This window comes from Sminthopsis crassicaudata, chromosome 3 (genome assembly GCF_048593235.1).
Source record: "Sminthopsis crassicaudata isolate SCR6 chromosome 3, ASM4859323v1, whole genome shotgun sequence".
NCBI classification, from domain to species: Eukaryota; Metazoa; Chordata; class Mammalia; order Dasyuromorphia; family Dasyuridae; genus Sminthopsis; species Sminthopsis crassicaudata.
Window position 1 is genome coordinate 211,518,335 of NC_133619.1, and position 23,257 is coordinate 211,541,591.

Consider the following 23,257-nt stretch of genomic DNA (forward strand, 5'->3'; position numbering starts at 1 on the left):
ATTTGCAAAACTCCACAAAAAAAATTTCATATTTTTCCTTGGCACTCGATGAAAGCAATGATGTTTGTGATTCTACATGACTTCTAATTTTTATTTGTGGGACGAATGATTATTTTGAAGTCATAGAAGAGCTTGCTACACTGCAAAGCATCAAAGGAACAACTACAGGAGAGGATATCTATGAAAAGGTTTGCCAAACTATGACTGGTTTGGAGCTGGTCTGGGCTAAACTAGCCAGCGTGACAACTGATGTGCCCCTAGCATGGTGGGGTCTAAGAAAGGAGTAATTTCTCGCATTAACCAAGAGATGGAGAAACAACCATTCTCATCCAATAGCCATACACTACCTCATCCACCAACAAGCACTGTGTAGTAAATCACTGAAGTGGAACTCTGTTATGAAAATTGTGGTATCTCGTGTTAACTTCATTAGAGCTAATGCAATAAATCAATTTCAGGAATTTCTGTCTGAGTTAAATGTTGAGTATAAAGATGTTCTATATCACACAGAAGTCCACTGGCTGAGTCGAAGGAGAGTTTTGAAACGTTTCTGTGACTTACATCCACAGATTACAACTTTTCTGCTTTCAAAAAACAAAGAAGTACCAGAGCTCAATGATACAGAATGGAAATGGTACCTTGCCTTTCTGAGAGATGTAACAGAGCTACTCAACAATTTCAATATGCATCTTCAAGGAAAGGGGAAGCTCATCTGTGATATGCAATCACATGTCAAAACATTTGAAGTAAAATTAGGCCTCCTCATCAAACAAGTGAAGGAGGAAAACTTCTGCCATCTCCCCACAACCCAAAATCTGATAGCAGAAAAACCACTGACTGATTGCATTCCCAAACAAAACATGTGTGGATCATTGGAAAAATTGCAAAAGGAGTTCCAATTTAGATTTAATGAGCTTCATCTCCATAAACAGAACATATAGCTTTTCCATAACCCATTTTCTATTGACATTGAGAATGTGGATACAGTTTGCCAAATGGCTGAACTGCAGAATTGTGACTCTCTGAAAGCCGCATTCAAGTCAAGCAGCCTTCATAATTTCTATGCATCTCTCCCCTCTGAGACATATCCTCATCTCAGGAACCATGCACTTAAAATGGCAACCATCTATGGCAGCACTTATGTCTGTGAACAGACTTTTTCTAGAATGAAACATTTGAAACCTCCAACCAGATCAAGACTAATGGATGCACATTTGCATCACTTGTTACGACTAACTGACAAATATGGAACCAGACATTGACCATCTCATTAGCCAAAAGCAGGCTCATAGTTCCCATTGAAATACTGTTAAGTTTGTTGATTTAACTTTACTTCATTTGTTCCCATTTTGTTTCTTCACTTCAAAATAAGATATATTCAGCATGTATAGGAATTTGTTCATAGTTTTTGTTTTTACTATAGTCTGGCCCTCCAACAGTCTGAGGGATGGTGAACTGGCCCCCTATTTAAAAAGTTTGAGGACCACTGATTTAAGTTTTGATGGCTCAGAATGAGGATAAATAGAAATTGTTTCTGTTCTGGCCACAACAGAAGGTCTTCCCCTCCCAACTCAGTCTTTTGGGAAGTCAAAGAATTTGCCACAATTCTTACCTGGCCTTTAATCGCTGAATGGGTTTTGCCTCAGGCAGACAAACCTGGGAAAGACTTTAGCTAAAAAAGGTTAAGTCTCTCTTTGTATCTGGAGACCTCTCTAGTGTTCCTGACCTATTATCTTCTTGCTAGATTTTGAATGATTCTGGAAGAGAGAGTGAGACTTTGCCCAGCCTTGCCTCACTTAAATCCAATTCCCTTGCAAGTCAAGACATTCTCCTCCTGATGACACTGTTCTTCAAGAATAAAGGATAAATCAAGCCATTCTCCAATTGATAAAGGATCAAAGGATATGAACAGACAATTTTCAGATAATGAAATTTAAACTATTTTCACTCATATGAGTGTTCCAAATAAAAACTGATAAAAAAAATGCAAATTAAGACAATTCTAAGATACCACTACACACCTGTCAGATTGGCTAAGATCACAGGGAAAGATAATGTGCAACATTGGAGGGGATGTGGGAAAACTGGGACACTGATACATTGTTGGTGGAGTTGTGAACAAATCCAACCATTCTGGAGAGCAATCTGGAATTATGCCCAAAACGTTATCAAACTGTGCATACCCTTTGATCCAGCAGTGCTACTACTGGGATTATATATATCCCAAAGAAATACTAAAGAATGGATGTCCATCAATTGGAGAATGGTTGGGTAAATAATGGTATATGAATGTTATGGAATATTATTGTTCTGTAAGAAATGACCAGCAGGAGAGACTTACATGAACTGATGCTGAGTGAAATGAGCAGAACCAGGAGATCATTATACACTTCCAACAACAATACTGTGAGGATGTATTCTGATGAAAATTGATATCTTCAACAAAGAGAAGATCTAATTCAGTTCCAATTGATCATTGATGGATAGAATCAGCTACACTCAAGAGAAGGAACACTGGGAAATGAGTGTAAACTGCTTGCATTTTTGTTTTTCTTCCCAGGTTATTTTTATCTTTTGAATCCAATTCTTCCTGTGCAACAAGAAATTCAGTTCTGCACACATATATTGTATCTAGGATATACTATAACATATTTAACATATATGGGACTGCCTGCCATCTAGGGGAGGGAGTGGAGGGAAGGAGGGGGAAATTCAGAACAGAAGTGAGTGTAAGGGATGATGTTGTAAAAAATTACCCATGCATATGTATTGTCAAAAAAAGTTATAATTATAAAATTAATTAAAAAAAGAATAAAGGATAAATAACAAGAATAATTTTTTTTTTACCAAAATAAGAGAAAATTCTAAGGAAGGGTCTCAGGATCTTCCTCTGAATAAATTGTATGATTTATGTGATATTTATTTTGACTATTCAACGGCCTTTCTGACTCTTAAGCTTATAACCATGATATGAGTAGTTTAGGTTGTTGCCTAATTGATTTCTAGATAAGTGAGGTACGAGTATGCTTACTAAACTGCAATAAAATGATCAAAAAGAAAGTTTAATACAATTATCAAACTAAATATTTTCCCCAAAAAACACATGTACAAAATATAATGAACAAATTATAGACCATGTTCAAGAAAATGGAAAAAAATTCTTTATTTTTTACTTTATGTGAAGAAATCAATAAGAATCTCAGTAAATTATGGGTGGAAGACTTACAAAAGCCAATTCACTTATGGAAAATAAGACATTTTGTTATCTTATGTAGCAATCTCATAGCAGTGCCATTTTCAGATGGAATTATTAACACTATTAGTATCCTGACACTTCCACTTCCATCTCCCCTTCTGTCCCTTCTCTCATTTGCCTCAGTGATTTTTACTTTCACAAACATTTTTACAAAGCTTTTCTATACTTCCTCTACTACAACCCTACTCCAATGCCTCTTCATAGCATGGTAGTTACTCCCACCCAACTCTAAACAATTTGACCAAGCTAGAAAGGTTTCAGGTCCCTAGTTATGGAGCATATGTTATCCAAGGACCAACTTTGAGAAATTCATGACTTACTTTGTTAAAGGCAATAAACATCTTGGTCACAGCAACTCATGAAGACCATTTACTTAAACACGCAGAGGGTAGTGAACTTAGTAGAATAGTACTGATTACAACAAAATCTTAAAAATCTGAAGCTTTTATCTAGGGGAGGGAGTGGGAGGAATTGGAACATGAGGTTTTACAAGGGTTAATGTTGAAAAATTTCCATGGGGCAGCTAGGTGGCACACTGGATAGAGCACCAGCCTTGAAGTCAGAAGGACCTGAGTTCAAATCTGATATCAGACACTTAACACTTCCTAGTTGTGACTCTGGGCAAGTCACTTAACCCCAATTGCCTCAGGAAAAAAAAAAGAAAAGAAAAATTATACATGCATATCTTTTGAAAACTAAAAAGCTTTAATTGCATTTTTTGTTTAAAAATCTGAAGCTTTTACTTACCATTGTGAGGCTGTAGTCAAAATGATTATTAAAATGTTGAACAAGTACATTACTAAAAGTGATTATTGTCTAGTTTGATTCCTATTTCACTTAATTTTTGTGATCCTGTGTGAATATAGAAATAGCTTAATCTCTCAACACCCTTCTCTCTTCCTCCTAGAAAAATACTATAACTAATTATGCAATAATCAAATATAAAACTACAGAATCTAGACAAGAAGGGACCTTATGTCCCTGGTGTTATTTTACAGATAAGCACTAGCTCATATAACCCTCATTCCTCTGCACATTGCTCAAGAGTACTAGATAAATGATTCCTTCACATAGTTTTACAAAGTTCAGTTTGCAATCTCAATCATTTTCATTGTCTTTATAGCTATATCTTAATAAACATTGACTTACTGAAAACCGAGCTCAGTGATATCTAAAAAATCATTTCTTTGACTTGTTATTGCATTAAACATACTTTTCATATATGCTGTAAAGTTTAAAACAAATTCTCATATGCCACCTAGGCAATGAGATTGAGGAGCTGAGGATGATACTAAGGTTGTGAACTAGATGACCAGACCAGTGATAGAAAAGTTTGTGATAACAGGTTTTTTGAATAGAAGAAAATTAGTTCAGTTTTAAATATCTTAATTTATGGTTAAGATCACTTCAGCTAAGTTAGGCTAGAACAGATATCCAGTTTGAAATATCTAAACAGGAAGTTAGCAACTATGATAAATAGCTCTGAAAATTATCTTCCAGATATAACAAGTTGTGATAGACAGAATACTATTATGCTATATGAAATGATGAGCTCAATGATCTTACAAAGGCATGGAAGTGAAAAACAAAGTGAGCAGAATCAAGAGAACATTGTATATAGTAAGCAATATTGTTTTAAGAACAATTTTGAACTAATTTTGACTATTATGAATACACAAATTAAAAATAAAGGACATGTGAAGAAAGATTTCCAGAGAAAGAAATAATAAATAAAATATGTATAGAATAATTTTACATATATAGGCCTATTTGTTATCTACTGGTAGCCATCTCTAAGTCACAGGGAGGGAGGAATTTTGGGGAAGGGAAAAAAAAAGGGAAAAAAAAGAAATTTGCATTTTAACTTTGGTATATATGTGGAGGGAATAGAAAGGTTTTTATGGTAGATGTGCAGTTTTATGTGCAATCACTTGTTTATTGTACTGATACATGTTTTGTTCCATGAATTGAAAATAAAACGTTTTACAAAAAGAAATGAACTTAATAGAGATAACAACTGAACAACACTTGTTGTAGGTAAGAGGAACTTAGATTGACTGGACAAGTACTAGGACAGAACTATGTTATAAAATAAAGATTGAGTAAAGACAACTGCCAAATAAAAATTCAATTAAAGTAGACTGAGGCAAGTTTCTCTTTGCAAGATGACAGTTTACTAGTAAGGAGCAAACCTACCAATAGAATAGGCCAGTGGCTGTATCAGTTTTTAAACCAAAGACTCCTAGATGAAGCAACCAGTCTTTTTTTTTTTTATGTATAGAACAAAAGAACCAAACAAGATAAGTAAGGAAATTTTACAGTTTGAGAACAGGATTGATATCATCATGGGGATACAGATGTTGAAGGCAGCAGATAATATAATTTGTTGGAAACTGGGAATAAAGGGCTAACAGCAATCCCCTCTTCATCTCTCCCTTGACTAAGAAAAATTCATTGACTTGCAAAGTCAGAGATAGTGGACCAAACATGCTTGAAGTGGTGTAAAGACACTAGACCAGACTGCCTAGTATCCATCCGTATCTCTCAAGAACAGTAGATATCCCTGAGGCAAGAACAGAAAAGTGATTATCAGAAGAAGTGGGTTTCCAAAGTTAATTAATTGTAAGCCAGTAGAATTTCTGGATTAAATTCAAAAACAAAGAATTACGACTTAGGCAATTACAGCACAAAAATCAATTATAGTAAATCAAATGCAAAACTATGCTTGCTTTTCTCAGTATTTGGCAATTACAAGATCATTCAAGAGGTTCAATTGATTGATAAGGTTCTAAGCCAGATTTCAGAGTTAAGAAGAGAATAAGTATAGAAGAAATAGAAGCACTTAGTGTAGACAACTTTGTGGTGAAAGGCAGGAAAGACATATTGTTTGATAGCAATGGGGATGTCAAATCAAGTGAGAGTATTTTAAGAATGAAGACAAATATGCAGGCAGCAGAAACAGATCTATTAGATAGGGAGAGACTGAAGATTAAAGAATGAATATGATAGGGGGAGGGGAACCCATTGGACAAAAGCTGGAGGGGTTGGGAATAAGAATATATTGTGAGATCACTGTTTTGGAAAAAAGAAGGGCCTCATGCTTGTCAGAAAGAACAGTAAAGGAGTAGACATAAAGGAAAATGCCTTAATTATTTTTTAGTGAAATATGAGAAAGTCAGGTGGGAGTGCTGCTTGAGAAGAGGTGAGAAGACTTGTAGCAGTCGCCGTGGGGACTACAAAGGAAGGAGAATCTATTAGAAAAGAGTAGAACTTTATTGCTTTGCAGAAATGAGATCCACTTTGGATCAGAAAACACATTGATATAGTGATCCCAATCAATATGATTTCATGTTAGATTCTTGCTCCAGGGAGTGGCTCTTTGATAGAAACAAAGGCGCCAGATTGTGAAAGAAATCAGGGTAAAAGTTTGCAAAGAGTGATAAATGAGAGGTTGAAGGGCAAAGGGTTTGACAGAAGAATAGAGTGTAGAGTTGAAATGCTTGTCAAGTTTAGTTTGGCTTATAAGCATGTAGGGAATTTCTCATTTTTATTACAAATGGCAGGGATGTTGCTGTTGTTTCTCCTTCATTCTTGAAGAGGACCAAGACATCAGGGAGATGATGCCATGACATGCAAGTGAATTGGATTTAAGTGAGGGAGGGCTGGACAAGATCACTTGCTTCCCTTTCCTCTCCACAGCAATCTAAGTTCAGTAGCCAGATAGAGATTAAGACAACTGGAGACGAGATGAAGAGACAAAAGTAATTAAACTTGTTAACATTATTTTGACCCCAGGTCACTGGCAATTAGCCTTAGCAATAAACAATTAACTTTTTTTTTTTTTTTTTTTTTTAATTTCCAGGGAATTGCCCTGGGAGATACAGATCTTGTCATGGAAGCCAGAGGGAGACAGCAATATCATCATCTATTTCTAATCTGTCAGAAGAACATATGGGGAGAATATCTTCCAAGAAAATACAGTATTTCATATAATTTTAAGTGCCAAACTTTTCCTCTATCAAGAGATAATAATAAATCACATTTCATTATCAAGTAACTTACTAGAAAAAGGAGATTTATCACAGCAAGAAAAACTCATCTGACGAGTTTCTCTAGGGTTTGCCAGCACCTCTTTACATAAGAATTTTTGAATTTCTGCTTTAAGATAAATAAAAAGTATAATGGAATACTTACCATGGATCAAATGTTGTTTGCCTTTTTGAGTGGTTTGCCCCAGAGCTGCTCTCTGATGGCAGAGAAGCGACTCTGGATGGTACATTATTTTCATGAAATGAATTATCCGGACGTGGAGATGGAACTAAATAAAAAAACGTCCACAGTTACTAAGAAAGCTCTTTTTGTCAAAGCTGATTTGCTATATAATTATGCTTCAATTCCCCTTATCTTTCTCCAAAAAAGGGAAAAGAAAATGCAAACCTTGTCCCCATATACACTGGGCATTTGATATAACTATGATTTGAGCAAGATAACTTAACCATTTTTGTTTTTTCCATTTTTTTCATTATTTGTAATGTATACTCAATATAGCATATACTTATGGCAAAAAGTTGATTTAACTCAGTTTAATTGAGCTGACTTGTTTAATTTTAATAATGTAGGATATTAAAAATATATAAATGTGAATTTCAGGTTTTTACATTTTTGAAATAGTTTTTTTTTTTTTTTAAATCACTGGATCCAACTATTCAAATATCAAAGGTGGTTTCAATATGAACATATGTACGGTACTATGTAGTTTTCTGTACAAAATATAGCACATCTACATAAGAAAATAAAAATTGTCTCCCCAATGGAAGATGACTTTTCCAAGATTTTCCATCACAGAACAAAAGACACATAAAACAAAGTTGTCAAAATGATGAGGCAATGCCCTGCCTCCAGTTGTCTCATCTCCCCATCAGTTTCTTCTGTCAACTTCTAAATTTAACATTAAGAAGAAACATACAGTTAATTTCATAGCAAAAAGAGAAAAAACACAAACAAATAAAAAATAAGATCTTACTTTCCATACTGTAGAGGAGAGCAACCAGATTAATGAGGGGACTCAAAAACCCATGTCATATGAAGAGTTGGTGGTAGAAATGGAAATGCTTAATCTAGAGAAGGTGGTATTGGGAGACATCAGAGATGTTTTGTTTTTTTTTTCTTTTTCTTTTTTTTCTGAGGCTAGGGTTAAGTGACTTGCCCAGGATCACACAGCTAGGAAGTGTTAAGTGTCTGAGACCAGATTTGAACTCGGGTCCTCCTGAATTCAGGGCTGGTGCTCTATCTACTGCGCCACCTAGCTGCCCCCAGAGATGTTTTTAATTATCTGAAAGGCTATCATATGGAAAAGAAATATTTGTTCTATGTGCACAGAAATAAGGAAGTTAAGGTTTAATATAAGGAAGAATTTCAAACAAATGAAGTTATCCAAAAATGGAACAAAGGCCCTCCTGAAGCAAGAAGCTCTCTGTTAGAAGGATGACTAGTGATCTCTGAGGTCCTTTCACAAGAATCTTTGACAAAGCTGTGATTTAATTCTGCCCTTTGATGACTGATAATTGTAGCATCATAGGTTTGGACCTGGATCAGTTAGTCCCTTCGCTTTACAGTGGAGATCCAGGGAAGTGAAGGATTTTCCTTGAAGGGACATAAATAGTAAGTGATTCTCCAGCCATGGACCTTTTCTATACCTTGTTCCACTGAATCTTACTGCATCAATGGAAAGGAAAGGGGGGAGGAGGGAGAATACAGCATATACTGAGTCAACTTGCTCAGTTTAACTGATAGTATAAAATCTTTATCTGTCTATTTCTAGATTCCAACATTTGCAGTATCTTTTCTTTCAAATGCTGAGATAGATAAATCTGACTTAACTTACTTGTAAACAAAGGCAAGTTTTAAATCCAAATTTCCAGAGGCCAAAAACATTAATCCAATGTTCCAGCTAATCCCTTAAAATTTACTTTTAACATCAAGGTTCAACCTTATGACTTTTAGAAATGCAGTATCTGTACATCATATTGAGAGAACAAAATCACATGGCAAGAACAAACTTAGAAAAACAACACTGATAAGCACTGGAATTGAAGGCAGAAAGACCTGAATGTAAAACCTATCTCAGACACTTATTAGCTGTTTGAGTACAAAATTTAATGTTTCTATGCCTCAATTTTCTTTTCTTTAAAATGAAAAGTATGGCTACTAAGATCCCTTCTAGCTCTAAATCTATAACCCTAGAAGTCTATGACTTGTATAGACATGTCTTATGACCACCTGTTTTGACCCCTTAAATTTTGTATTTTTTATAATGCACATTATAATTTTAACATAACAATAATAATGCTTCTTACGATTCTTAAACTTCAGCATTGGAAACTGCTGACCGCTCTCTTCCTTTCTGCTCTCTTAGTTCTTATCTCGATGCGTTTGCCCCTTCCTTATTCTCCTGGGCCATCACCTGTGACTGCTCTCTTTGGATTTTCCACAAGGCTCTGTCCTTGGCTTTCTTCTCTTCTCTCTCTTTCTTTCCTTTTTTGTCTTTTCTCTCATCATCAATTATCATCTCTATCCAGATAATGTGCTGAGTGACACCATGGTGTCCCAAAAGTCTTCAAGGAGGACTATGTTTTGGTAGCTTACACAACAGAAGTGTTGTTCTATGCACCCTTAAAGTCTCTCCTCTTAAGATCATGCTCCACCTCATCAACTACCTATTGGATATTTCAACTTAGGCATCTCAAACTCAATATGTCCACAATTAAACTTATTATCTCTTCTGACTAACCATCCACTTTCCTAAACTTCTGTATTTCTATCAATGGTACCACTATCTTTCCATTCTCTAGGCTTGCAACCTTAACACCATCCTTGATTCCTCACTGTCATTCATCCCATGTATTATTTGACAAATCTTACCTTCTCTGTCTCTCCAATATCATTCACATATTTCTCCTTTTGTCTACTCACAGAATCACTACTACATTTCAGACCTTCATTAGCCAACACTTGAACTACTATAATGGTCGACCAATTAATCTCCTTGCCTCAAGCCTGACCCATTCCAAGTCCTAGTTCTTACTAAGTACTTTCTAGCTATGTGACATTATGCAGGTCACTATGTACTATGTGCTTCAAAATCCTCAACTTTAGCATAGGGATGGTAATACTTGCATACTTACTTCACACATTATGAAGAACAAATGAAATGATGTGTGCAGCTTTACAAATTCTAACATGCTTTACAATCATGAACTGTTATTGATAAGAATGAAATGAGGTTAAGTATAAGGGACTCTAAAATCCCTAGTAAGTAAATGGGAAAAGTTTTTAAGGGCTACAATGAGATGTCTCAACCTACTACACACACACCTTCATCTTGGCTTGTCTAAGGAAGGGTAGTCTTTCATGAAATTAGAATATGTAATGGAGCAACTACACTAGACAGCCTTTACTCCATTAACTTTCATAACTTAAACAATTCTAAAGTAATTTCATTCTGACATATATTAAATTTCAAAGTATATCCTGAACTTTTACAAATGTATCTCTTGTAAAATTACCTCTGTAAAAGCTACCAACTCTTCTTGGAACAGGATCATTATATAGGTGTCTATTTTCTTTTGAGGCTCCTCCATCATCTGAATGGGGGTCATGATAGGCTCCACCCTAAGGGAAGGAAGAGTCTTTTAAAAATTAATCAAATAAATTTAAGTTCACTTTAGCTCAGGGGGTCTTAACCTGAAATACGTAGAGAGATTTTATTTTTTTTTTGAATTTCTTTTTTTTTATTTAGAATTTTTTTCCACAGTATATATACATGAGTAATTTTTTTAAAATAATATTATCCCTTTTATTAATTTTTCCAAATTATCCTCCCCTCCCTCCACACCCTCCCCCCCGATGACAGGCAATCCCATACATTTTACATACGTTACAATATAACCCAGATACAATATACGTGTGTAAATACTATTTTCTTGTTGCACATTAAGTATTAGATTCCGAAGGTGTAAGTAACCTGGGTAGATAGACAGTAGTGCTAACAATTTACATTCACTTCCCAGTGTTCCTTCTCTGGGCGTAGTTATTTCTGTCCATCATTGATCAACTGGAAGTGAGTTGGATCTTCTTTATGTTGAAGATATCCACTTCTATCAGAATACATCTTCATACAACATTGAAGTGTACAGAGATGTAGAGAGATTTTAGAGACTCCATTAACTTGAGTTGTAAAAAAGTATTTTATCTTTATTTTAATATCTAGATGAAATTTGGTATTTCCTACAATTATGAATGCAGGCAATAAACATTTCTGAGAAGGGACCCAAAGGTATAGAGGTCCATGACTAAAAAGGTTCAGAAATCTTGTTTTAGGTAGGATTTCTGTTATTGTTTAATTTTTTATATGTTGATCTCTTAGGGGAAAAAAAAGACAAGAATTACATATTCTAAGACAAAAATGACTTACTTTGAGAGAGGAAAGGCCAGTATTTCTGAATACATATTTAAAAATATATTTATTATTAAATAATTCAGACCTCAGATTTTTGTCGTGAATGAAATGAAGATGTACCCTCTCGAGAGGTTTCTTTAGCTGAAGACCGTGATACACTTAGCTCTGTGGGGATCTGTTCTCCTGGCTGGAAGCAAAGATAAACAAAAAATATTAATATGGAACATTTGTAATACTAACACACCTAGCAACTACATCATATAAATTAAGATACTCTTATTTAGTTTAACTAACATTTTAGATATCTTAAAAGAAAAATGGTATTTGATGACTAATCCATGGGTAAAATTTATGAAATAAATTTTTTAACATTTCATGAAAACAAAAAAAAAAAAGAAAAAAGAAACCAAATTACAAAATAAAAAAAATTATCTTATTAAGTTAGGGTTGGCAGGGAAGAAATTAATCTATCAACAATTCAAATGATAATCTAAAACTAAAGTTTTTTGTAACTTTAAAGTCTCTCTATGATATAATGGATAAATAGGTTTGACTCCATCCATAGTTCTTGAAATTCTAAATATACTTGAGAAAATAGTTTTTAGGTAAAATCTCTGGTACTTTTAGATTGAATTCTCAAATAAGAACTGGAAAAGTCTATGATTATTTTTCATGAGAAAAGCAGCTGGAGACTGGTAAGAGAGAAGCTAGTGACAGATTCAGAAGATGGCAAATGTTGTTTATAAAACCAAGAAGGCATACATACTCAATAGCTTTAGTCTTGAACATTTTATAACTAATGTTGTCTAGATACTTCAATATCTCTTAATTTTCTTTGGGACATTATCAATTGTTTAACACATTTCATTACTCATTACTCATTGTATTACTCTTTTCTGGCTTCTTCCAAATTCTCCTCAAACACCTTTAAGTAGTGGAAACACCAAACTGCCAGGCATCATCGTAAGCAAGGGGAAGAGGGGGAAGTATCATTTCTACTCAGGAAAAAAAAAAGACTAAGAAAAAGTTAATAATTACTTAAAGAAATTAAAAATTATACCCTGATGAATGATTTTCCTTGGTATTTACTTGTAGCTTGCTATAAGCATTATCTAAGGTTTGAGATGAGAACTATTTTCTTAAAAATGTCAAAGTATTTATTTCTTTAACCTTAAATTTACTGACTAGGTTTGTTAAATATACCCATCCTCCCACCTTTTGGCTGTATCACATTTAAACTATTCCAGACATACCTAGCCCATTTATAAAGATCCTTAGGGGAAGGAGATTTCAAAACATACCTCAGCAAATCATGTCAGCTTAAACAATCCTTACTGTCAGGAATTTATGTATGTATGTCTAGTCCAAATTCTTCATGTAATAGCTTACAATCAATTTTATCTTCTTTTTATAACTTGTCACCATATTTCAAAAATCTAGGATTTTATTAGTGTGGGTACTCCCTTAGTTGAGATAGGGACAACAACCCTCCCTCTGATTTGGGAAGTACAAGAATGAATAGTGCAAGTGGTGCAATGAAAAGAGAGCTGGACTGGAATTTGGAAGACATGAGTTCAAATTCAGCCTCAAGTACATAGTAGCTGAGTGACCCTAGGCAATCACTTAACCTTGTTCACCTCAGTTTCCTCATCTGTAAGATAAGCTGGGGAAGGAAATGGCAAACCACTTCAGAATCTCTGCCAAGAAAACCCCAAATGGAATCACAGAGTGTCTTACAGTACTGAAATGACTAAATAAAAATAAAAGAATGTAAATATTAAGCACTTTGATGTCAACCTGGTAATCAACCTCTTTGAACTAAATGATGTTGTTCTTCAGGAAACATATATCACTGTGCCAATACCATTTGGTATTGTTTTGGTATTGTCTGTTAGAAATTACTGGCATAAATCTCTGAAAATTCTGAGTTACCTCTATACTATGATAAATTATCTAAATAGGACTTTAATGGCTGTCACCATACTTATTACTTATTTTTGACCATGATAGCTTTAGTTATTTTCCAAGTTACTGTCATCTTTATTTTACCTCTTAACTTGAACACCATCTTCCAGTTCCTATATTGTCCCTTTTAAGCTGTTTGGTTCAGAAGCGGACAGCTTGTAAGGCAGTTTGACCTGTGCTGAGTACAGAATTGTTGACTTCTGTTCAACTCGTTATCCAGAAGGTTTACTAATCTTTCTTCTGCCTGTATTCATAGGCTGCCAGTCATTTTCAACCTTGTTTAGTATGGTTTGCTCTTGTTTCCTAATTGTGTTTAAATGCTAATCATTTATTTTTGGTGCTCTGTAATTCAAGGGTTCTTAACCCGGGGTCCATCAACTTGTTGCTTTTTGTTGTTGTTTTTTAAACAGTTTGGTGGCTGTATTTAAATATGTTGGTTTCCTTTGCAATCCTCTAATTTATTTTGTACATATAAAAACATTATTCTGAGGAGCTCAAAAGCTTCACCAGACTGCCCAGAGGGATCCAGGACATAAGAAAATTTAAGAGACCTTTGTTCTAACTTACCAGTTGTTTTAAATTCTAACATAAAATGATATTCCAAAGCTCTACTGCCAACTCTTTTCTCTCCATTCACTCCCCAGAAAGATATCTGACTGACTGTCAAATCTAAATATCCTAAACTCTCTTGGTTTGGTCTTTTATTTTCAACGTTTCACAGAGTATTCTCCATTTGGATGGTTCATGGTCACCTCAAATCCTACAAGTTTACAACAGAGTCTAGTAGAATGAGCACTATGCTAGGAATCAAGACATCTTGACACTACTTCTGGCATCCCACTAACTACCGAGAGGGTCAAAGTCACTAAAACTCTGAACTTTAATTATGCTACTAAATCTAGTGGCACTAGATGATCTTGAATGCCCTATTAGATACACAGTTCTCTGATTTTATGATGCCAAGCTTTCTTTCAGCTGGCTTGTTTCTTTCAGCAATATTATCTTCCTTTTAATTCATCAAAACCTTAGAGAAATTTTTGATTCTTCTAATTTCCCTTATCTAATCCTTCACCACTTTTTTCTTCCTTGGAAGAATTTCTCTGATTTGTGTTCTATTCTCATTACCTTTGTTTTTGCCTTGGCTAATCTGACCACCACTTTAATTACTGAAAATTCCTTAGTTGGTCTCTGTTACTAAATCTCTCCCTTTCCAATTTACTCTGTATATTACTGCCAGATAACTTTCTAGATTGATTCTTTAACTTGCCTTTACTTCCCTTAGGGATGGAACCTGGAGCATCAAGTCCAAAGTCTCCCATGTGGTCCTCTACAATCTGGTCCATACCCCCTATCTTCTTATTCAAATCAATTTTGTATTACCCTCCTAAATAGCAATTTGATTCAACAGACCACTGTCTTCATTGCCATCTGAACATTTTTGCCTTTTTGTATTTGCTTTGAAATCTCCTTCTCATTCATCTGTCTAAATCTTACCATCCTGTAAAACTAAGCTCAGATTCCTCTCCTTCATGAAAGAGTTCAAGTGCTCCAACTCTCACTAATATCTCTCTTATGATTCTATGTTTTATATGTCATTTTTTGGTCTCTGCAACTAGAAAGCAAACTAAGGGCACAGAACATATGCTTTTAGTTTTTTCCTATGGCATCTACACTAAGCTCAACATGTAGAAACAACTTAGTAAATACTCATTGACTGATAATCTTATATTTCAGATAACATTTTATCTCATTATTCTCTGTATACACAGGATGGTCATAGGCTTCATTTATATTCTTAATCTATTATGGTATGTTATGCTTTAGAAAAGTCTTGAGACTTAGAGTTGGGTGCTGGTTATGTCTCTTCCTACTTGTGTCATAGTAGAGATGTTAAGGGATCCATGAACTTCAGTTTCCTCATCTGTAAAATGCTGAAGATAATAATGCTGGGATTACATACCTCACAAAGTTATGAGGAAAATGCTTCATAAACTCCAAAGGCCATATAAATGGGAGCTATTTTTATTGCTACTATCCTGACCAAATATATTTAGCATAAAATAGATTTCTAAAAGAGTAGTGATTAAATGATTTCCCTTTAAAATATTTTCCATCAAAAGAGAAATCTCACCTCATTTCTCCTTGATCCAGGTGAATGTGTAATGTCATAAAAATGTCATTTCAAAGCACCCTATTGTACCTTCAAAGGTATTATCAATTTTAAATTAGGAAAAATCACATCTGGACTCAATCATTAAAATGTCTCCAAAAAACAGATTTATATAAAATCTATCTTTTTACTGTTTTAGAGACATCAAAAATTCACGCAAAAACTTGAAAAATAAAAGTTATCTGCAGCCATTTAAAAACTTTTGGTTTAAGTTAGGCAACTAAGTTAGGAAAGCAGTCAATGTGAAAGTATTTAGAGCATGTGGGCTGGTGAAATGAAAGAAGATGCCTGTGAATACACCCTCAAAGTGAAAAACTAAGAAGAAAACCCTATGGATTTTACCACTAATTCAAAATAAAATTCTATCAGAAAAATGTGCTGTAATGTAATATTTAACAAAGGAATCAGATTTTTAGAAAACTAATAAATCTTCCCTATTGCCCAATTATCAATGACTCAAAGATTCAGCATTATTATTGTTTTATTTTTATTATTATTTTTAACAGATATTGTTGATTCACTTTTTTCTCTTTTAAGTGTTTAGAAACTACCCCTATAGTGTATCCTTAAGATATCCTACAACAGGCAAAATTTCAGACTGACCCTATTCAAATCCTCTGCACCATCTTCCCGTGATGTGCCAACAGATCTGGTGAATAGTCTAAGTTGTACCTGTGGTGATAAGAGTTGAAGGCTGTTGGCTCTGACTGCCATCCCTTGCCCTATGTTCAAGCCTCCATCTGAGCCTTTCGCTCTCACTTTGTCCCGAGTCACGTACATGGAATGCCTATGAGGCCGTTGCTGGGAAGAGAAAGGGCTGGTATACCCTAGACCATAGGAAAAAGATTCATGGGGTGCAGAGAGTGAGTGTGAATGGCTTCCATCCATGTGGTCGGGTAATTTCAACTCTTCCATTGTTTTGGAATGTCTTGCTGTTGTTCGCCTTGAGTCCAAGGTGCCCTCACTTCGGTTAGTTCTCCCAGAAGGACTAAGCAAAGTTCTACTGTCACTGTGCCTGGGAGGGGTTGGGCTGGTGGGAGAGTTCAAGTCTAGGCAGCTAGATGGAAAATACCTGCTGCTACTGGGATCAGAAATCTGAACTCTGGCTTCAGAAAGGTTACTCACAGATTTGGAGTCGGTCAGAACCCCATGACTTTTGGCCTTTGCCCTATAAGAAGGACTCTTAGAGGATTGGGGAATAGTATCTATGTAGCTATGTCGTCCATGCTTTTCACCAGGTTGTAATGTTCCAGTTTTGCTTTGGGAACTTTCCATAAATGAGTGGCGGTTCTGCTGAGACCTACTGTTTGACTTAAGATATTTTGTGCCTGGGCCCTCAGAAGTCTTTTGGTCAATACTGAAATCAAATTCTGTTTTTGCTTTTGATTCTTTGGGGCTAAGAAGATGTGGAATGTTGTTATTGGTGAGATCTTTGTTTGCGGATCCAGGTGGGTTACTTGTTTGATAGGGTTTGGTGTGCATGGGACTATGAGAAGCTGCAGAAAGATTTCCATTGAGGAAGCTTTCACTTGCTGGAAGAACATCTTCATTCCGTGGAAGTCCAACACTCAGGTTCTGTATATCCTTACTGTTAGATCTGTGATGTGCCTGCAAAGCAGTATTTTTGCTGGCTTGATTTCTATGTTAAAAACAAAAAAAGCATTAATATATGAACTCTCCTCTCAAACAGAGACATATACAAAAATGTGTTTAAAATGATCAGATATTAAAGATTTCTCAATGAACAGAAATGCTAACTTTTAAAAATAACATGTCTACATTGTAGTTAATTTGGGGTAAAATTTCATTGCAAAAAATTTTCTGTGACAATATTCCATATGATATTCTGTGGATAGTCCATAGAAATCATTTCCCTACTAATATTGTTCCCACAAATTCTCTAAAATTAATATTTTAGTGTAACTAATGTTTTGTTTTGGCCCTGTCTATGAAACAATCATGTCTCATGAAGAAAAACTAATTGATTATAAAACATCTATGGAAAAGAAGAAATACAATCAAGAGCTAGAGACTCTCTAGAATCCCTTTGTTTTCCTTAGATGCAAGTAAACAAGATTTCACTTTCAATTTTTCATTTAATCCCATCTCAAACATCCTAGTGAGGAAAAGCTACTACTTCATTTACAAAGCCTAACCTTTCTATGTACACACATAGGCACTTAGAAAGACATAATAAGGTTGGAAATGCATTTATTTATCCCCTTTATCATCTTTTTCTTATTTCATTTGCTTTATCACAACTCATTTAACAGTCAGAAAAGAGGGAAGGGGGATTGGGAGCAGTGTTAACTTGGTTTTGTCTCTATCCAAAATGCTCTGTGAAGTCTGAAAAAGAAAATTATCTGTACTCACATTTTAGAAAAGTAATAATTGCACAGTTTCTATTTTGTACCCTAAAATGGGATCAGTTACTGAATGGGGAATTCTCACTACATGATCAGATTTCCTCAAGGTTTAAAGCAGATATTAGCTCACATACCATAATTCCAAGTTAACAAGAGACTTTCTCCAAAATTTAAAAGCTTGTTTCATATTTAAGTTTGAAAACAAAATAAAACAGTCATGCAAAATAAAACTTCATTATGAAAAATGGAACTCTGATGTTTTAACATTATTTCATTTTATCTTTATCTTTCAAAAAGAGAAACTGTAGTTTGGGATAGACAGGTTTTTGATAAAGAAACAATAAATAAATGATTCTCTGTTCTTTCCAAGTATTCAGAAAAATCTTGCTTCAAATATAGCTATTGTCAGAGATGGTTTCATTAGGTATGATTTATTCTCTTGATGCTGCAATGAAAGAAATGTCACATTTTTCTCAGCAGTATGGTAATCTATGAAAATAAGCTTTCAAATTTTCCCCATCAGCATGTATGTTTAGGCATCAGAAACAAGGGACTTCTTCCTGTCCTCCCACTTCTCAGATGGTGATCTCTATCAAGAACTATTTGAGAAGCTGTTCAAAGAGCTGACATTAAGGAAGCCTTTAGTAATGCTAAATGTCTCTTCTTCAAAATATATTTCATTAATAACTTCCAGTTTAGGGCCCAAGAGTCACATTATTAAAAACAAAAACAACAAAAAACTAATTCTCCCCACTCCCCCCCAAGACCCTATCTTAATTAAAAACTCTTAAATATCAAATTTCAGATGTGGGAAAATATTTCTTTCTTTTTGCCTTTTTGATGGCAACATAAACTGTTGACTAGTAGTTTAAAGCCTCTAGGTTCTAAACCACAGCTGTTTGTCCTTCAGGAATCAAAAAGAACTAATTTTTCCTCTAAACCCAAACTTACCTCTTTTCTTTGAGGGAACCATTATCCTTCTGGTAACTTGGGTTCACAACTTTAAAATCATCCTTGCCTTTCTCTCTCCTATCTCCACCAAGCCTTGTTGATTCTATTTTCAAAAAACATGTTTTTCTCATTTGTACCTTTTCCTCCAAGTATATCTGCATTGCTATGGTTTGGGACCTCATCACCTCTTTCTTGCCCATCACAACAGCCTAACTAATGCATCTTCTCATTTTTAGCTTTTCTTTTTCTCCTTTACACAATTGTTAAAATAATCTTTCAAAGGTACTGGTTTGACTATATTGCTTCCTTGCTCCAAAAATATACTTCAATACAACTAGGACAAAATGTAAACCTTCCATAACTCAGTTCCTACTTCCTTTTTATCTCATAATACTCTCTTGTTTTATTATTTCCAAGTTCCAATTAAACCAGAGTACTACTGTTCCTTCAACTTAACATAATTTTTCTTATCTTTTTTTCTTTGCACGTTATGTCTCATATTCAGAAAGTACTCTCTGCTCACTCCAAAGGATATTTGACTTTCTTCAAAGGCTCAGCTAAGAATAACCTCCCTTCAATCTTCCTGTTGGTATCTTCTAAAACAATTTTTTCTTGTCTCATACCTGATTCTGTACATATTACACCTACCCCCCAACTTACCTGCAGATGCATGCTCTTTGAGAGCCAAGGACAATTTCATTTTTATTTTTATATTTCTGGCATGTAGCACAGTATCTGGCCCAGAATAAGTGCTAAAGCAGGTCTATGATATCTTGCTGAATTTAATTTGCAACTGAATACCAGTACATGAAATACTTTAGCTCTTTTTTCATTGAAGTTACAATTGACAATAGTTAAGTTTGTAATAATTCACTTTTGTTTTTGACATACTTTTCTCCTTTTAAAATTATGAGCTGGAAAGGGTCCATAACAGACTTTTGAGCTCCCAAAATGTATCTAACAGTCCTAAAAAAGGAATTTAAAATATACAGCTAAAATAAAGTATTCAAATACCAAAATGACATTCAAATAAATGTTATCAATAAATCTCGTCCTTTTTTAATCTCAACCTTTGTAAACCAGTTCAACTTTACCCTAAGCTTTACTCCTGATTCCCTTGCCCATTTGTCCTGGGTCAAAATCCAAGTGTTCCATGTGCTCCAATTCTTTACCCTTTCATTCCTTGCAAAACCCTGCTATCAGATTCATATGCTTCCAGAATTTGAGGAAATCACAAAACCAAGGTGATTGGGTCCACTACAAATTTGTCATCCTCCTACTCTCTGATTCCCTATCCCATTCAATACAGTTGATTGTTCCAAACCTTGTCTCTTTTCAAGACTCCTATGGGTTGCTTATCTCCCATCCTCTCAGCTAAGGACTGCATCGTATGTTATAATGAAAAAAAATCAAGGCTTTCTCCTCTATCTTCATATCATATATCATTGATATTTTTTTCACACAATCTATCCCTTCATTTTTGTCACTGATGATGAAATGGTTCTTCCCATATTAATGCTAGTTCTTTTACATGCATCCTTAATTTCAATCTCTCTTATATTTACAGAAGACTGCTCCTTTTACAATCCTCATTGTCTCTCTGATGTTCAATTACTCTCCATCTCTTGCTCTTCCCTGTTAACTACAAACACAAGGTTCATCCAACCTTTTAAAAAACCCGCTTCTATCTCAATTACCTACAATACTGTATCTTGTTTCACTTTCTCTCCTAAACTCCTTGAAAAAGTCATCATTACCCAGTCCCCTCCCCCCCATTACTTTTTATTAAAACCTGTTTTGGGACCTCATCATTTGCCTGAAAACAGCTCTTTCCAAAAGGTAGCAGTGATCTCTTAAATGACATTCCAATGTCCTTTTCTCAATTAGCATTTTTCTTGAACTTTTTATAATATGTAACATTCCCTCCTACTTGGTACTCTATTCTCAGGGTTTTCATGACATTGCTTTCTTTTGAGTCTCCCCCTACTTATCTCGTTTCCCATCCTTGACATACCCTCATAAAGGGAAGTGATTCCTCAAGACTCTGTCCTAAGCATTCTTCTCTATTCTCCTCCTATAAACTCCCTTGGTGATCTTTTCGGTTCCTAAGGCTTTAATGATTATTTCTATAGTATTTTTAATAATTAAATATTGGCTACTTTACATTAGGCTTAGTAAGATTTTAATTTACCAAAGTATAATGGTCTAATTAGACCTGCAAATCCCCAAAGGAAAGCTAGCAAGCCTTGTATATAATATCTTAAATAGGCTATTTACATTTCTGTTCACATTGGCAGTGCTCGCTGCCAAAGATCAGTAAGAAATACTGACTCAAAGATAAGATGAATCCCTTTGGTACAGACGTTTGTAGAAACTCTTTCTATTTAAGGAAATACATATGGCACCTTTCCAAAGCAGATAAAGGCCAGGTTTGGTAGTGCATACCTCCATGCCCCACTACTGTGAAAAGTGAATATGGTAAGTCACATAAGCTTTGGAGTTCTGGAATGCAAGGAGCTAAAATTTAAAAAGGTTCCTCTATTTTTCTCTTCTCTCACTCTCTTCTTAACCCCTTATAATCTGCTTTGTGACTTTATCCTTTTGCTCTCCCCAAAGTTACCAATGATCTCTTAATGACAAATCCAATGTGCTTTTCTCAATCCTCATTCTCCTTGACCTCTTTGTGGTCTCTGACACAGTTGATCATTCTTTCCTTGATATACTGTTGGCTAGGTTTTTGGGATACCACTTTCTTGTATACCTCTTGTGTCTCCTTTTTTTCTGACTACTTTCAGCCTCCTTTCCTGGATCATCATCCAGGTCAGAGCCTCAATCCAAAGGTGACTCACAGGGTTTTATCTTGGGCCTTCTCTTCACCTTCTATATTGTTTTACTTGATGATATCATTGGCTCCCATGGATTTAATTATTCTTTCTAAGAAGATGATTTTCAAACCTACTGATCTTCCTCCTAACCTTTGCTGATTTCCAGCATCACCTTTCCAACTGACTTTTAGATATTTCAAACTAGATTTCCATTATATATTTTAAATTCTTGTACAAAACACTACCACTACTTTGGTGCTCTTACTACCTCATATCTAGACTAATAGACTAATGGTGAGTCTGTATACCTCCCATCTCTCCCCACTCCAAACCAACCTGCATAAAATCACTAGTGACTTTCTTAAAATACAGCTCTCACCATGTCACATATGTAAGGGTTAAAAAGCCTTTAAAATGCAGTTCAAAGCATGTGGGAGGACCTGAGGGATGAGAGGTTCCAAGGCACAGGCCAGTCCTACTTGGAGGTGGGGCATAGCCTAAACAGGCGGTGTCTGACTCCAGGTACCACATCTCCCTCCCTCTTTCGCTTCATCCCTACCTCCTGGTGGTCTGTATCTATCCGGGTTGGTGTCTAAAGATAGGTAAGCCATTGAAGGGCGGGCATTAAGAGTAACTCTAGGGGAGCTACCAGGTTATAGTAGTCCATAGGGGTGTAACAACATATACTCCCAACTCAATAAACTCTAATGGCTCTCAAATAGTATAGATGTGAGGTGGGAAGCGCCTAATCATTTGTTTCTAGGATCAAAATCAAAACAGCAGTTAAAGTCCCTTCTAACCTAGCTCACTTCTCCTTTCCAGTATTCTTACACCTCACTCTCCACCTTGTTCTCTCTCTCCACCATGTTCTCTTTAATCTAATGACACTGATTTCATGCTTATTCTACAAACAAGACATTCTATCATTTGTCTACTGTCATTTTCTCTGACTAATCCCCATGGCTGGAATACTCTCTCTTCTACAGTTACTGACTACAAGTTACCACAGAAATGTACAGCACTGAACAGATATGAAACTTTCTGAACTCAAGATAAACAACATCAACTAACAATACTGTAAATTCTTGATTCAATGAATCAAAATTTCTGAAATCATCAGTAAGACATATTTTAAAACTTAGAATTACCAAAGAAATTTCAGTTAAGAATATTCTGAAAAAGCATAGGAAAATTAAATAAAACCAGAAGCCTCTAAAAGACACCAACAGTAGTAAAATTCTATCAATATTCTGTTAATAATGCTTC

General features: G+C 35.1%; 1 protein-coding gene across 9 annotated transcripts in view; it reads right to left on the reverse strand.

Annotated features, from left to right (window-relative positions):
* The window catches only part of CDKL5 (cyclin dependent kinase like 5), a 251,901-nt gene that overhangs the window by 27,124 nt on the left and 201,520 nt on the right, over nucleotides 1-23,257 (reverse strand). For 6 of the 9 annotated variants that reach the window (XM_074299881.1, XM_074299880.1, XM_074299884.1 and 3 more), the window contains 4 exons: nucleotides 16,453-17,488; nucleotides 11,800-11,901; nucleotides 10,822-10,927; nucleotides 7,451-7,574 (listed from right to left, as the gene is read on the reverse strand). In XM_074299881.1, the coding sequence (XP_074155982.1) occupies nucleotides 7,451-7,574; nucleotides 10,822-10,927; nucleotides 11,800-11,901; nucleotides 16,453-17,488 (1,368 nt within the window). The remainder of the gene's footprint in view (nucleotides 1-7,450; nucleotides 7,575-10,821; nucleotides 10,928-11,799; nucleotides 11,902-16,452; nucleotides 17,489-23,257) is intronic. The other 3 variants (XM_074299887.1, XM_074299886.1, XM_074299885.1) reach the window with 1 other exon arrangement.